Raw genomic sequence first — 17,508 nt, 5'->3', positions numbered from 1 at the left:
AGTCTACAGCATTGCTTTTGGATTCACGTGTTTTTAGGATGACCTGAAGTGGACTGACTGAGATCTGTGTGGGCAAAGCTAGTTGCCCATGTATATAACTGGTGTGTGCTTGGTGGTAGAAAAAGATCTCTGTACAAGGCAAAACTATTGCATATAAGCTTGAAGAGTTAAGTGCTTTGCAACACTTAAGTAATGTTACATGTATTTTGAGAAATGATGGGGGAAACAGTTGTGTACTCCAAGCAAAATTTATTAGAAGTCTATTCAAGAAAAAAACCACAGAGACCTTTTGCTTGTAGGAATTCAAAGTCAGTTACCTGAAAGCCAGGTATCAAAAACCTGTATTTTTCTAAAATCAGTTACAGAGTAGAAACAGTACTTTTTAAATATCACAGGCAACAGATATTTAAGTCTTCAATCATAAATGGCATCAAAGATAGGTATTAATCTCACAGCAAAGCTGCATGCAGATCTAGTTTAAAATTGAAAGCCTTTAAATATAAAGCTTTTGCCATGAAATCTGCAATAATAAAGGTATGCTGCACAAAGATGTTTCTTTACCTTTGTCTTAATGACATTTCTCAGTAATAAAGACATATGTACATTTAGATTTGGCTGGTAAACCATATTTTAATTAATAAAATCTTGCATAAAATGATATCTAAATGCTATCTTACAGAATTGCACTATCCAGATGTGCTTATGGTAAATAGAGCAAGAAAAGAAAAATGCATTGAAATGCTCTGTATGTGAAGAGGGCAAAGATCAAATAAGGAAATTAATTTCTTTTAAATCAACAACCAAATGGCTCTGTACAAAAAAGCAAACATATGTACAAATGCTACAGAGACTACGTACATTTTGATAATCTCAATCCTTTACCCATGAGAAATGCAGTAGAAGCTTTTGCCATCTATAAGGTGCTGAAGAAACCAAATCTGAATTTTTATAAAGCCATAGTCATATCATCCTGTGCCTTAAATTCATTTGCTGCTTATGGAAAATGTATGTTTTCAAATACTTTTTTCATACAGGAAAAAAAGAAAAACCCACCTCTAAAATGTATCAGTTTTAATACTCGTGACTTTTTTTTTCTGTACTAAATTCCTAAAAAGAATGTGTAACTCAGGTTTTGTTAACATACATACATATATATATAGTGAAGTAAATCAGTATATGATACTTGTGAATATTTTTCAGGTGGCTATGTTAGGAAAAAAACCCCAAACCAACAAACCGTTGCACTAACACTGTTTACTTCCTGCTGCCTAAAATTCCTAACCTCTCAAATTTCATGTTGCTTTCTATTACAACCATTTAATGTCAGACATCAGTAGCAGGTTATTATTATCTATGCTTATATCATTGTCTGTCTTCACTAAATCCTCTTTCCCAAGGTTTTATGCCTCTTGCACTTCTTACCTTTTAACAGAAAACACTACAGCTCTATTAGGGAAGAAAAAATGTTTAGCTGATACCATTGTACCCGTTCAGAACACTTGCAGTTCTTCCATTTTTCACTATGCTTGCTTGAGATTTTACAACCACTGTGCATATGTTACAACATACAAGTGCAGGCAAAAAATTCTATATTATAATTTGTCATACATTGTAAACAGTACAACTGGCAAACCTGTGATACGGCAAAGTGAAAGCAACAAATGCTGCCAAGCTAATAAGACTGTGGAAACTCAAACAATTTTTTAAAAAAAACAGTAAACAGCAACTTCCCCCTCTATTACATGCATGCTAGTACCACAAATGTCCAAACCAAGAACTGTTTCTCCCCCTTCCCACCATGGCAATTCATCTGTGTACCTGTCATCAGGCCTTTCCTATCGTGTTTCAAATGAAAAGACTTTAAGGCAGGGAGTTTTTACATGTTGAAACGATTCCTCTTGTTTCAGAAAAGCTTAGTTATTCACACCGTGGTCGTTGCTGTAATACTGCTGGAACAGTTTGGCGGGTGGGATGGGATGAGGATGAACTAGATGGCCTCTATTTGAGACTGCAAGCAAGAAAACAGAAGGCCAGCGTAGCATGTTTTCTAGCAGCTTTATGCAGATGTGTTGCAGAGATGCAACATAAATAAGTAGGAAAACAAAATTCATAGCCTCTTGACATAGTTTCCAGGGAAAGTACCAAAGAATTTGGTTCTTCTTGAGGTTCCTGAAATTAGAAGCAATAGATGAAAGATGGGAATAACAACAGAAAATCACTATGTAAGCATGGCCTTCAAATTTTTTATATTTAATATTGCACAAACAGAAATATCTACAGTTCTTTATAACTTCAAAAAGTTATTTTGAATTTCATTAGTGAGTTGTGAGTTTTAACAAATTATAAGTGCAGGAAGGAAAAAGCAAATAAAGAGGCATATTTGATTGTTAGGCCTGATTAAAAGCTGTGCTAAAATTTTGACTTGGTACATAGAAATAATTTAATTTCAGTCACATCAAGTCTATTTAAATAACGTGAATTTTTGAAATGGTGAGAACTAGTTAGATGATTAAGTTAGCCACTGTATGCATGAGGGTTTATGGAATGATTAAGCCACCTTATCTAGTCCTAGATAGGAAATCTCTGTTTGTTCAATAGTACTTGATTCTCACAAGTAGTCAGTACTGCAGATGTATTCATGTGAGTAAGTTTTATGTTACCTGGTCTTTATAAAGGAAGCAGTAATACATAGTCCATTTTGTGTCATATGAGACTGACAACAGTGCTGTCCAGCAAGCTGGATGCACATGTCAATTTGTGTCCATCACTTCCAAAAGAAACAAGTGAGAAATCGCATGCTAATTTCAGTGGATTTTGGTTAGGATTTCTCCTAATAAAGCCAGGTTCAGATTTATTAATCACACTGAATACCAAACATTAATTTGTTTAATAGATGTCAAGCAAAGAGGGCAGAAAAGGTCAGGAAAAAAAATAAGGAAAAAGCAATTGAATTAAAAACATACCCACAAACCATCCATCATCACATTTTTCCATCACATCAATGACATCTCCCTCTCTGAGCTCCAATTCATCTTCGTTCCTAGGAGTATAGTTATATAGAGCCTGAAACCTTAAATAGGACAAATGATGTATTTTAAAAAGAAGTAAGAGTTCTTTGCACCTTTGCTGAAGTAAAGGAGCTGGTTTAAACATTAACTAGTAAGTAACACTTCTTGCAAATATAGAGGAAAAGGGTTTATTTTGCCTGGTAGCCTTCAGGGCTAGGTATAGTAATAAATAGTAAAGAAAAACAAAATTGTAGTAAATAAATAAAACCTTATCAGAAAGGTAACTCATCAGACCCTAAGACTGGGACTCAAGGCAAGCCTGATGGCTCCTCAACCAGTTCCTTTGAACACAGGAGTCTAGAGGTGGGGGGTTTTTGGCATTATTTTATAGTTGAGGCACCAAAACAGAAGACTTCTAGAGGGGAGTATGTAGATGCCCCTTAACCCCCATGATCGGTATCTAAAACTGTAGCTCTGCTTTTAAGCTCTGGAGAGCTGAATGCCACTTGGAGAGAGAATGCCTTCTCTGCCCCAGCAAAGGGGCACACACAGCCAAAGCAAGGTGCCTGGTGACCTTTTGTCATCGGTGGAGGAGGATCCCTAGGAGAGCAGCTCACCCACACTACCTCTGTGACAGGGGACCACCCTGGGCTCCCTAGTAACAACTGCTGAGGCAAAAAACTTGGCACTACAGGAGCTTTGCATGGAAACGAGGTGCCTTCCTCTGTGGGAAGGTTGAGAGTAATTGCTATTTGGAAACATACAACAGCCATAAGCCCTTCCCTGGTCAAAACTGTCCCTCCTATATATATATATCTACATTTAAATAAATATCTCTGACAGTGAGGGAGAGGCTTGAATCAAGTGGAGGGACATAAGGATGGAAACTCAAACAGTATTCAGACACAGACCTGTACCTCCACCCCAGCCAGGAGCTATGGATTGAAGGATGTAAAGTGGATAAATGGAAAGAGGCACAAAATTACTAAATTTATTATCTTTCATTCCTTGTCAGCTTTTAATTGAATTTCTTGGAATTGAAAGAATGGCAATAAAGTTTTGATAGGGGGAACTGAAAGTGCTTGGGCTGGCAGCCCATGGGAAGATTGCTGCAAAAGCCTGAGTCCTGCAGAGACAGAATCTGTTGCTTTTTCTAACCATCTGTGCCCCAGCTATGACTAACTGCATGTAAAGGAGCAGGGTACAACTGCAGAAATTGGACAATTGAAATAGTTTTAATTTCAAAATATTGAAACAAAACAGTCATGTCCACCTTTCCCTCAACAACAGTTTACTGACTTTAAAACCTTAATGCCGTTACACTTCCCCCAATTAAAAAACCCCACCTCCCCCTTTAATGTGTTGGTACTGAATATTTCTATTAGTACTGTATCATTCAGGCAGAGTTTCCATGGCTTAAATGAGATGCTTATTTCAGTAAAAAAATTCCTGCTCTTGAAAGTCCCATTTGAAAATCTTATATACAGACTGGTGCTAGGCTTAGTGTAATGATGGTGGTCTTGAATAACCTACACTTATTACTCACATTGCTGGTTTGGAGAAAAAATTCATTTTAAGTTAATTTCCCATGACTGGCAATTATGTCCCCAAATCTGAAAACTTTAATTTTATATTTTAATCACAGCAACAAAATGGATTGGGACTCAGTTGTTTAAGCAATTACCTCTGTTAATTTGTGTAGCAGGAGTAAGAACAATCTGTGCAAAAACTTAAATGGCAGTAACATTTTCTGTCACGCTTATCATTATTTCAGGAACGCACAGCTATGATGATATACCAAAAATCACTAAATGCAGCTTCCAGAAGTACAGGAGTTGCAGATGTAATGTGTCATGAATAGGATTCAAGCCAATAACTTACTCGAATACAGCAGCAACAAGAGCTTCCAAATTAACACTCTTTGCGTTTTAGAAATCTAATCTTAGTAATTTCTAGATAATTCATTTTAATAACCCTTAGTAGTAATTTCATTCTCTCTTTGCTAATCTATGATTTTTTTTAAAGTATGAAAACTCTACTACCATTTACAACACTAAGAGAATACATATTCAAGACAGAATGGTTGGTTGGAAATTTAAATATATTTCTGTCTTAATTCTGGAAATAAGTAACTTTAGTTATGAACTACTTAAACTATATTGAACAAAATTAATTAGAAAATTACTGCTTACAAAACAGAGTTAGGTGCTTCAGTACGCTCAACAATACCAAAGTAGCTTGTGGTTTTAGTGAAACTGAAACAAAACCATCCAGTTTTCATTTTATCTGTGGTATAGTTGGTAACTTTTTGCCCCTCTCTTCTCTCTTGCCATTTCTTCAAGTGACTAACTTGTAAATTTTTAAATACTTTTAGATGCTAAGCCTTAGTTACATTTAGGGGAATTCCTCTATTAGGCATGCTCCGAAGTGCTCTGATGCTAGAGGAAGAATGGCTACAGGTTTCAGTGATCACTGAAGCAGGGTCTGACTGCGAGGCTGGGGTGGGGAGGGAATTCAAAACAATCTTGCACTGAACTTGCATCTTAACAGTCAGCACTGAACTAGCCTAAGTGCTTACATTGTTTGTGAAAATATGACTTGAGATCTAGGTTCTTTTCCAGTTTTCAGAAAGGCTATCTTGTACCTAATTTTTAAATTGCATATGTAAATTACACCAAAAAGGGTGAGCCTGTGTTCCTGTAATCAACATTATTTTTTTTTCTCTATTCACATCCAGAACTGTTTCTGACTAATTTGTATCAAATCAGTAAAGCAGATGAGATGAATAGGTGTTAAATCTTTAATTGGCATTCTGCTGAGATGTAAAAATGGAGAGAATAAAACGAGTCAAAGTCTATTTTTACAAAATTATTATCCCTTTTAAGCGTAAATGATTGAGAACTGTAAGTTGGCATGTCTGTCCGAGTTGGATGTAAATTAAACAACTAAGGCTTTGTCCTCTGGGACCTTCTTGGATATCTTCCTATATCATGCGGTTATCTGTAAATTTCTGAAATATCTTCATAATTGTACTTGGCAGATTAACAAATTATTTGATGATGTGCTCGCTATTGCTTAAATGTTAGGTTTTGGTTTAGTAGACAAGAAGTATACTTACGGTTCCCCCCCACTGTGTATGTTTTCATGAGCAAGCACAGGGCGCTGTGGCTGAAATGAAATGATTTGCAATGTAATAAAGATTTGTGGTCTAAGGTCGAAATAGTTGGATAGGGGCATTATACACAGTCACTTGAGAGTTCATATTCTACATTGTGTAAAGCAACACATGGCCCCCACCTCCCCCCACTTCCAACTCACAATAAATTCTTAAGAGACATGGCAAGCAACAGAATTGTGGCAGGTTTAAAGATCTGATTTTTGGAGAACATAATGAAAACTAAAACAAAACTGTGAACTTCATCAACAGTCCATTCTATTTATAGTTTTGTTGAAAGTTGGAATAGAATCCTGCTGCCTCTTCACTGTGAAACAGAAATAGCATTAGAAAAATCAGATGCGACTGATGAACATTATACATTCCTTGAGCGAAGTATATTTTTAGAAAAGCAGAAATAAAATCTCCTGCACGTAATGGCAGAATTCAGAATATTCACAGACAAACAACATACCAATTTACATTACACACACAGAGAGAGTACTAACTTGGCAGGCAAAACATGCTATGCTTTAATTCTGTTTCATCTCGAGGGGGAACACAAAGCCATGCAGGCTCTTGGGAGGCAAAGAGCAGAAAGAACTTTTGAAAGGATACATATAATTGTGTGAAAATAACAATTAACACTTCTACTTCTGAGGAAAAAGTAGTTTGTATTTCCAGTGCAAAGCTTTAAGAAAGGAACTACTTTCCTTCTTAATGGAGCACTACCCACCACTAATATCCAATAAATCTGGATGCGGTGGAAATGAAAACATTAACCTTTTACAGAAACCATATCCTGCTTAGGAAGACATTGACTTATACCGATTAGAATCTAGCTGAGGCCAGAAACAGCACAGGAGCAGCTGCTTGGGATAGCTCTTGATGTGAGCACTGATCATATTCACTGTTGACTGAGGATGCCCTATGGTTGTGCTGTAGAGACTGACAGCCTGATACAAGTCTGGGAACTGTATCTGTTTTGGGAGTGTGGATATCAAAACACAGCTCATAGCACTTTCTTTCATGAATTGAGTAAACTGCAACCTGATCTTGAAGCTGTGGGATTTGTCTTATCGCTCCATGGTTCTCCCTTTCCCAGGTTTGACTATTTCAGTTCATCTTGCTTCAGTTTACTCTTGAAGATGATGCAGTCTTCCATGACAGAGGGCCTGGGTAAACAACCCACAGCCTGATGATATCTAGTGTTAAAAAGCACTGTGGTTTTCCTTTTCCTTTTTTTTTTTTTTTTTTCTTTTTCCTCCTTCCCCTCCCAACGTCTCCAAATGAAATTGAGGTAGTTACATTTCTTTTCATTGTGTTTGTATGCATACACACAGAAAATATTGTGAACATTCTCCGCTTCATTTTTACGGTCTGTAGAGTATAATTTAAAAAGGTGCCTAAAGATGCAGGCAGGTAGATTACAGAACTCTTATTGACAGTAATGACAGCTAGGTGGGAAAGAGGTTTTTAAAGTTTAAAAAAATTTGTTTATGCTCTTTGACTCTCTTCTCTCCCTCATTTAATCTTTCTCTGCTGGTGTACAAGAAAGATGGATAATTTTTATTGAAGAATCCAACAATAAAGATTGTAAATGAAACATTTCAGTTCTCAGTAAACCCTCTTCAACAGTTGACTTGCTGAGTAAGGTAAGAATATTCCACTAGGCAGATTGCTTGCTATTATTCTCTGCTAATCTTTCATCAGGTCCATAACTGAGCTGAATGCGAAAGATAGTCAGAGATGCAAGAGAACTCAATTGAGGTAAGAATTTTTCTTGCAAAAGTCAATGTCTTAAGCAATACTCCTAATTATTTATTTAATGCTTTGAACATATAACAAGCCAGGAAGAAATTAGGTACGTCAGTGTTATCTTCTTAGAATCTGGGAAAACTAGGGTGAAATGCTCTTGTGTTATGTCTGAACAGGGGGCCCTTGGAGTGCTCTCTCTATCCGAATGCATTCCTCAGTAGTGTCCCAGCTGACATCAAGAAGCTTTCTCCTCGTTTTCTTTTCCTAAGCTCTCATTCCCATATACAGTGTCACTGGCTAGAATGGGGACTGTTGCAAGGCCTGGCTAGTTTTGCTCAAGAGATGTCATGAAGTGCATCACCCTAGGAGTAGCTCTCAGTGCATAGGATTTATGGTTTCTAACTACATCTCAGTTCACTACACTACCCTGTTTTCTGGGAAAAATCAGAGGGCCTAACCCCAAAAACATTAAAAAAGTGTGTAGTCACATCAGTTGTCCCAGTTGTACACCTGATTTTCATGCATGATTGATAAGCGCTTGCATTCTTTATAGTCCTGAACATGCAAATTAGGTGTATAATTTGTAGTCTTGTACGTTTGAAATTAAAGACATAAATGCACTAAACGTTGACCAATACGGTCCTCTAGATGTATTGATTACATGGCATTCATTTGGAGATACACGCAAAATTAAAACAGGGCTTAATCCCTTTTTTTATAGCTCTTACTCCCAGTTGGACTTTGGGATGGTGTTGATCCTCTACTACAATAATTCTGGCCTTCCTATGACTAAATTGTCTCCCTTCAGAAATGAAGAAAGTACTGTCCCCTCATACCTGGTAGCAAACAGTCCTGCCAAAAAGCCAAGACTTTGAAAAGTTACACAAACCTGCATATCTTAAATTAAAATTCTGATTTTAAAAAGGGAACCACCAGAAAGATGATAACCTAAAATCAGCAGCAACAGGATGGAAAACAGTTCACCCTATTATCAGTTTTAAGAGCCAAATGTTAAGAAACCAATGCAAAGAATAATTTAGTCCTAAACTGAAAATAAAACATAACTCATAAATTCTTATTCTCATCTAGCTTGAGTATTTTTTCATGATTTAGATCACATTTTGGAGTGAAACATGCATAAACAATCTTTCCGACTTGGTAGACCTATTAGAGTTATGTTACTGTTATATTACAGATATGAAACGAAAGGCTAGAGAGTATGACAGTCTAGAATAACAGTGCTTAGATAAAGAGGATAGTATTGAGTGAATATAGGAGCAACAAAACATTTTGAAAAGGACATGGATTTAAAAACAAGAATTCAGCCTGTATACATGCAATGAAGTATACACTTTTGACTCTTAGAAGCTGTAGTTTTAAGAAATTAGGAATGCTTTGAAACAGAGGTGTAATTTAGGAAAAGTCTAAATTTAAAGAATTTTGATCTCTTACATCTTATAGCACTGGAAATACTGTGTAGTACTGCAGAGATACAATATACTAATGGATTTATAAAATAAATTTTGGCACACGGACCTGTTGGCTTTACTCAGACATTGCACAGAAGCACAACAGGAAGAAAACACAGCATACCAATAGTATTGAGACACTTGGGCAAAGCAAAATACTGAAAGACTGGACACTGAGCTCTTTTTCTATGGAAATACTGTTACTGCACACTGGGCGTCCAGTACCATACCCTGTGTGAATAGATGTGACCTCTGACAGGTGAGCTGCAGGATCTCTTAGTCATCACTGGGCTACGAGGAGGTTTACCCATAACAAATATCTCTCTCTTTAAATTAGCCTAGAAAAACCACAAAAACTGTGTCAAGTGAGAGTTTAAGAATGAAGCATCATGGGATTTTTGTGGCTTCATTCATACATGCAAACTGCACATGCTCTTCCTGATAACAAAAAGCAAGTGTGTTACAGGTGCAAATAACAGTACTATTGGTATATGGTATATTCATTGTTCTCACAGTATCTTTCTTCCAAGGGTTTTGCTGCTCTGGCACATGCCCTTACACATTACAGTTCAAAGATTAATCATGCACAGTGTATGCAGTTGGAGTAAGAACAGTTATTGCAAGTGTACCCACTGAAGTAGCTCAGTTAATAATATAGAAAAGCTCAACTGAACAGAACAAAAATGCTATCTTAGAAATACTAGTAACAAATGTTGGTGTTAAACAGAACATGGACATTAAATTTGCATTTAGAAAGCAAGTAAATACTTGATGGAAAGTACTTAAAGGGAAAATCTTCACTTTGTAAATATCACTATAAATCAGCTATATATTTGTCAGAATTCAGCTCCTAAGGGGGGCTGTGCAGCAAATACGAATTCTTAGGGGCAGTGGTGAGTCAGGGGGAATGCGAGAGGAGTGGAGTGCTGCTATTTGAAACCTTTCTTTGGTATTTCTGACTGTTTGCCAGTAAAATGTGTCAACACAGAAGAACAGCCCCCTCTTAGGAGCTGAGACAGTGAATAACAAAACCAAAAACCAACCAACCAAACAAACAAAAAAAAGGATACTAAGGGAGTTCAATGAGGCAGGAAAACATCAGCATTTCTCCTTGGGAAGTGTCTTCAGCGTTCTAGGACACATCCCTCCTATCACCATGGAGCAAGGTAACACTCCCCACCCATAGCTCCTTGTATTCTATTGCTCCCAATCCCTGGTCATGCTTTAGATTTGAGCCACGTTCCAAATATATTTACACATACACATATGCATGTATTTTTACATCAACAAAAATTACCAAAGTATCAGTATACGGTTTCAAGAACTCTCTGAAGAACCCCCCTTCACTTACGATATTTGAGTCCTGGAAATGTCTCGTGTTCTTTCTGCTGTAGCAGTTGAGAACAGACTTGGAGTATGGACAACATGCATAAAGAGAAGAGGATAGGAACTGTCCTTCCTTCTAAAGTCCAGTCTGTAGGCTAAGTAGCAAGAAATTATGACAGCTAAACCTGGCTACACTTATTTTAATCTAACTCTATCCTCCCACATAGTCAGTGTTGACTGCTGAAAAAAGTTTGCTTACCCTTGGGAAGAAAGGAGTCCTCATCTCATTTTGGAAATACTGTACAAAAAATATGTTGTGCTGGGAGTGTACCTAATAATTTCAACAATTTTCAAATAGATAGAACTATACTGATTAAGTTTATAAAGGAATCTGTTCCCAAGATTTAAAAAATAATCAAGATTTGAAGTGGTTTGAAAACAATAATTAAGAGCTAGAATTCTGTAACAGCTCCCCAACCTCTAGTCCTTCTCAGGACTCAGACTCTTGTATCTGCAAGATGGAGTCATCTCCCTTAGTTACCCAGTGCCTTGCTTCCTGCCTTGCCCAATGAAGAGCAGTACACTGTCCGGGAGGTTCCCAGGAGCAGATCTTTTAATTCTGAGAAGAAATATTCCTTCTATTTATTTTCAGCTGGGGTTAATATGCCTTGCTCAAACAAGGGCAAGGAATATCAGAATTTCAGTGTAGATAAGGAATTTTCTGAATTTTGTTGGTTAGTGTAAGCAAAAAGTACCCATCAAAAGCACTGCACAACTGAGGTGAGACATACCTAAGTCCATGACAGATTCATGCCCTGTAAAGAACCCTTATGTTTCTTCCCTACTTTGGGAAAAAAAACCCAACAGATCTGATGGGCCTTAAGACTTCTTTAAGTCCATTATGTCTGGGTTTTCTGTGAACACACATTGTAAGATGTGGTAGATTTTTTTTTTAAAGATTTTTTTTTTTTCCATAGATGTAATGATCACTTTTTCCAGGATAGTTTGCCAAACTTTTTACATGACTTTTTTCTCCTTTTCATGAGAAAATGGACTCTCTGGAAGTCAGCACTGGAAATTGACTTTGTCCAAAGCAACTTTCCAGATTTCACTTTTCTGCCACAGTGCTGCAATGCTGAGACAAACCGTAGTCCTGAAGAGGGAATAATCTTTGTTCAGTCCTTGACTAGTAGAATTGGTATTTAGAACATGACCCTCTGCAGTGGTGCATTACTGTGAAATCTATGACTGTTCTCCCAGGCTTTGGATTGAAATTGAAAATGCTTTTAAACTACAGATGTTACTTAGTTTCTGCATACTTGAATAAGATTTTGGGTTTTTTTGTTTTGTTTTGTTTTTTTCAATTAAAGAAGAGTTACTAATGTCCTTGTATGGACTTGAAATTGAGTTGAAGGCTTTCTGCTTTCCTGTCACTGGTTCCCCCTTAAGCTATTTCATTGTATCATAACGGCTATAGTTTTACCTTGTATTTCATTTGAAGAAGGCCTATATTAATACTCCATGTGCTATGTTACTTAATATTAGTAAAGGAAACAATACATCTGAAAAGAGCAAACTCAGTGTTAGCCTTGCAGTTATTTAATATACATAAAGATTGGCAACAATCCATACTCAAGAGATGCAGTTACCTTTAACTTGGGTGGGTCTTTATCCTGCTGATGTAAACGTTTAGAAAGGAGAGGAGGTGAGAGGGAAGCAGTAGACAGGGATGTTGTAGGAACAGAGTGAGAAGTTGGTGCCTTGGCAGAGTTAAATGGAAGATTAGAAGAAAGGTGCAAAGGAGGATCAGAGTCTCCTGATGTTCCCACGGAAAGCAGAGCTGGCTTAAATGTTTAAGAAAAATGAAAAGTAATTGTGCTATAAAACCAGCTGTAAAGGGCATAAAATGCTCAGTAAGGAGTCATGTAACTAATCTGAACCGTCAGAAATGTGATGCTAATTTTATTATTAGTCTATTTTTCTGGAAGAAAATTCTTCCTTCAGAAATCAAAACAAGTTTTCCCCTGTGTTTTTCAGGTCAAGTAAGAGTAGAGGCAGCTTGCAAAATCTTTCTAATTAACTAATTTTACATTTGGCCTATAACATATTGTCCGAGGTATCTGATTTGCACGTTTGCGTGTGCCAGCCAAACCAACTGCTTGAACAGTCTGCTGAAATAAGTACTGGACAGAAAAAATCTGTTCTAAAACTTTGCCTAGAAACCACACAAACTGTGTAGCAATATTGTGGCATTTAATGGCTAGCACACCTTTGGGATAGTCCAGTGTTGTACTGTCCCAAAAAAGAACTGGGGAGGGCTTTAGGGGGAAGCATTTGTTTAACTGCCAGACATAATCTGATCTGTTATTAGTCACATTCTCATAACAGAGCCTACTATAAATATATCATCTGATGAAGTGACACATGTGAAGTACAAACCACTGAGTCTCTGCAGGAGGCATGTCCCTCCCTCTGAAGGCTGTCGATAGCATTTGCTTGCTGGGGCCTCCGGCTCAAAAGTGGTGGCATGTAACGGGCCCAGCGAGGAAAATGGTTCACTGGCTTCTCGCATCAGAAACTTTATGGCAGCTAACATGGACAGAAGGGAAAGGACCAGCAGAATTGATACACCAAAAAACTTAAAATGGTGTATACGCCTGCTTCTGAGAAGGGACTATCCCCTAACACAGACAATTTTTATCGAATGAAGTAATGTAAAACTGTGCCTGTGCACAATTCAAACACGTAAATACAAGAAAAGGCAGAGAATAGTTATATTGAGTATGCTATCTGAACACAGAAGCCAGGATTTTAAGAAATTAAAATACCTTATCAATATTAGTTGAAGTATATCCTTCATAACACACCATGGAGTCTCCTCCACTTGCTATTGGGAATTCTAAATTGTCATGTCCCGGATCCTCCTCTATATAGAGTCTTGTCAGTTCCTCTGTTGCATCTTGTGCTCCTCTGAAGAAATCTGATTCTTGAGGCTTTGACTGATCCCCTATATTAACTGACAGATCTGGAGCACAGATTTCCTCTTCATTTTCAGCAGCTGCAGCTAGCACTCTGGAGACAGAGCCACCTTCATGTGGTGAAGGGATGTTACAGATAGCACCATGTTCACCTTCTGTTGTAGTATCTGACAAGTCTCTAGGTACTTCACTAACTGAAGAGTGAAGTATACCTCTCAAGTCTTTCTCTTTTCCTGGTTTGGTATTGTTGCTGGTATGCTTATATGCTATTTCATGAGAAGAGCTAGTTGAAGATGAGACAGACGTAGATACAAGAAAGGACAGAGGAAGAGCTGCAGGAGACCTGAGAGAGACCTCTGTATTTGGAATAAAGTGATCATCCTCAACTTGGTGAGTGCTATTACCTGGGGAGTTTGCTACAGATTGGGATGTTGTTAATGCCAAGGAACTGAGTTCTTCTAAGTCACAAAGAAAACTGTCTGGAAATAGTGGAGGCAGTAAAATGCACACACTTGAAGGTGAAAAACCAACAGTCTTTGAAGACCAGTCACTGGTGGCAGCCTGGAGAATCTTTTGATCAGTGCATGACCAAGAGGAGGAAAGGTGTCTGGAAAGTGGGGACAGGGCTTGGGAAGCCAACTTCAAAAATAAAAAAAAAAGGTAATTTAAATAAATAAATAAGCATGGCAGAGAATTAGGATATGAGTAGATGAAAAGAAAAATGTCTGTGCCATCATCTGGATTATAGGGTGTCATTTCAGTGAGCACAGGTGTCTGAAATCATTACTACATGAATCAGAACAGCAGGACAGACATTTGAAAAATGAAACTGTATCAGGTTTTGGCTTGGGGCTTAAATGTCAAACATTAAGACAGATTTGAATCATTACATTATGAAGGCAACCTGCATTTGATCTGCTAAAGTTATGTTACTTATGGTGCTCTGTTAGTGAGCCTGTCACAGGTTATTAAATCATACAATTAATATTAATTTTCCTTGAACCATTACTATTATTTTGTGAATAGCATTTCCAGAAGTATACTTCAGAGGTCATGAAGTGTTTCTTTTAAACTGTAACAACTGACATGATTTCTAATTATCCTAATGTTAACACTCCTACTTTTTCTTAGTACTTCTCAGTAAATGTTTAAGAAACATCTTTAATACATAGCATACTTTTATTAGGCATAAGCAGCTACAGAATGCATTTTTTTTTTTCCAAAATAACCCTATTAGTTCAAACTGACATCAACATTTGTGAAAGGTACATTCAATTAGAATTGAATGTAGGCAGTCAACAACACTTTTTAAATAGTGGCAGCACACTACACAGCAGTGTATTTTGAGTACCGTTACATAATATTGATTGAAGTATCCTTCTGGTAAAAGAAATGTCCTTTTGTAAGAATGAGAGACTGGTGAGTCATACGTACACAGCATCAGTAGATATCCATTGCTTCAGTAAATACTGAAAATGCATTTTTGTTACTATTAATCCTCAAAATTAAAATTAAGTGAAAATATATTTTGATCTCATTGTTAGAATTATCCAGAATAATTAGATGTACATCTCTAAGTTATCTGAACTGCTTTAGACTTTAAGTATTACTCTAGAATAGGAAAATAACTTCAAAAGGCTAAATTAATGTGGCAGAAGAGGAAGGTTAATTTACTTACCTTCTGGTTTGAGTTTTCTTGAGGCAAATAGCTTTATTTTATAGTTAGACAAACCTTTGTCACAGAGTCTTCTGTACCGAAGTAAGCAGTACAGACTGATACAATGCAGTCTGCTAAAACAGAGCTAGGCTGCTACAAGCAATACTCAATCTCTTTCCCTCATCTTCCCTCTTGAACAAGGGCCTCTAACCTGTGGTTTTAAGGTCAATACTGCCAAGGAGACATTGCCATCTTTAGTTTCTCGTGGTTACAGGCTGCACTAGAGCTAAAGACATAGATGGTCTAAGCCAAGTGAAGGAGAGCAAAGCTGGATTCTGACTTGTATTGCTTATTTGTTTTAATTGACATTAGGCCAAAGAAGTTTAGCACAATTCTCTAGCAATAGGGAGTGATACAAGCTAAAAAACTCCAAAGAAATAGGAAAATGATACCAGTAATTGTGGTAAACTCCAAAATACGTTCAGGACTGCTGAAGTCCTTCTAGGTAGTCAGGAACAAGATGTCTTCTTACAAGGTATTGCCACTTCTGAATACAGTTGAATTCAGAAACAAGATGTCTGTTTAAAAGTGTTGGCAGAGGCTTTTTTTTTTTTTTTTACTTATCCTAGAATGCTAGAACCAGATGATTGCAAAAATTTCCTGTGTTACAAATAAGGCTTCTTCCACCTTCTTCCTCTGAATGTAAATGTTCTGAAGAATCACCTGTGCTCAACAAGGGTTACAGGGTTTACACAAACACCAGCTTTAGCTGCAGGATGCCTTAAGAGACAAGCCTGCTCCACAGAAAATGGGGAGGGAGGCATCTCCAAATACAGAGACAGAGCTCTAATATGGAGCACCTAAGTTGCCTCATACTCTTGACTTGCCTTCAGGAACCCCTGGATCCCTGTAATAATAAGAGGCCTATAGTTTAGGAATACCTCAGGCTGTAGTTACAGAATTTGATGCTACTTCTATTCAACAGTTTTGTTGGAATGGAGAAGAGAGGAGCTAGTTCTCTGTTGTGACACATTCCAGAAAATCAGACAAGACCTATTCTAGCAACTATCCAAAACCAGCTAATATTGTAAGCAGTATTTTCAGAGGCCACTGTTGTCTATAAAGGACATCTTTTGGTAGCTGTCCCCAAAGCTGCAAAAAAATGTGGAATTTATCTCAAAGCTGAAGCGCATAAATGAGCACCAGTATGCAAGTATATGAAAGTAGAAAAGGGGACAAACCCAACTGAAACAAACAGAGATTAATAGCAGGATAAGAAATTTATAATGATGCACAAGCCCCACTGCTTATGCTGAAGGATAAACAACAAAGGTAAAGAGAAAGATTCAGAAAAACTTCCATCTTGAGCATTCAAAATAATTGATAATACATTAATGCTCATCACAGTTTGTATGCAGAAACTTTCTTAGTTTCTATCACTGCTGAAGAGGTTATGTTCCCTGCACAGGTGACTGAAATCTCACATGTGAATGATAAATCACAACACAGGAATCTTTTTGCAACATCCTGTATTTGTGGTTGTTATACAAACTAGAAAGGAAAAGAATTCAGAACCTATGGCAGACATTTGGTGTGAAAAATTACAACTACAAAGGTCTGAATCCAAGTTCATTGGCAATGTGATGACATTTGCCTCACTACTAAATGAAACAATACTGTCACTGTTGTTGTACCGCTCCAACGAACCTCTGTTGTACCAACAGCCTCTTTCTCGAGTGTGAATGGCAAAAGGAGGAGGGTTATGGTACAGAATCATTAGCTGTTCTCCTTTACTTTGAAAGGCACAGAACTGGTCTTGGCAAGCTGTGTCCCCATACAAACTGCTTGCCCTCTGCGTGCTCATGGGACTGCAGCCTTTTAGGAAGCTGTGTTATGGGAATGTCTTCATATTGCACTATGAAAAGTCTACTAGACATATCCTTAATGTTCAAATTCTGTATAAGATTCCCAAATAAATTTTGTTCTATTGGCTTGATTTTTCTGCCCAAATTCTGCCTGGCCCTAGTCTCAATAATGTAATAGCTAATAAAAAGAGCAAAAACCCTGGAAGAATAGAAGACACACACTCAGCTATTAAAATACTTTAGTAACAAGTCAGCAATGCAATTCCTTTTAAACCCACTCTAGGGGTTATAGC

General features: G+C 37.3%; 2 protein-coding genes across 26 annotated transcripts in view; both read right to left on the bottom strand.

Moving 5' to 3' along the window:
- Positions 1 to 232: 232 nt before the first annotated feature.
- SORBS2 (sorbin and SH3 domain containing 2) overlaps positions 233 to 17,508 on the bottom strand; it is a 166,036-nt gene continuing 148,760 nt past the window's right edge. For all 25 annotated transcript variants that reach the window (XM_026847271.1, XM_026847275.1, XM_026847281.1 and 22 more), the window contains 3 exons: positions 6,127 to 6,176; positions 2,964 to 3,070; positions 233 to 2,169 (listed from right to left, as the gene is read on the bottom strand). In XM_026847271.1, coding sequence (XP_026703072.1) covers positions 2,108 to 2,169; positions 2,964 to 3,070; positions 6,127 to 6,176 — 219 coding nt within the window. In that variant the 3' untranslated portion in view covers positions 233 to 2,107. The remainder of the gene's footprint in view (positions 2,170 to 2,963; positions 3,071 to 6,126; positions 6,177 to 17,508) is intronic.
- On the bottom strand, positions 5,315 to 17,476 carry LOC113479406. Its single transcript, XM_026847298.1, has 2 exons — positions 11,492 to 17,476; positions 5,315 to 5,329 (listed from the first exon to the last, which is right to left on the bottom strand). The coding sequence occupies exon 1, from the start codon at positions 14,447 to 14,449 to the stop codon at positions 13,535 to 13,537; it is 915 nt and encodes a 304-aa protein (XP_026703099.1). The 5' UTR covers positions 14,450 to 17,476; the 3' UTR covers positions 5,315 to 5,329; positions 11,492 to 13,534.

This window comes from Athene cunicularia (assembly GCF_003259725.1).
Source record: "Athene cunicularia isolate RWA chromosome 4 unlocalized genomic scaffold, athCun1 chr4_part1, whole genome shotgun sequence".
Taxonomy (NCBI): domain Eukaryota; kingdom Metazoa; phylum Chordata; class Aves; order Strigiformes; family Strigidae; genus Athene; species Athene cunicularia.
This window is presented reverse-complemented; position numbering and strand designations above follow the sequence as displayed.

Coding starts and splice junctions, on each gene's coding strand:
- LOC113479406 (XM_026847298.1), bottom strand. CDS start 14,449: ATGACACCCTATAATCCAGATGATGGCACAGACATTTTTCTTTTCATC.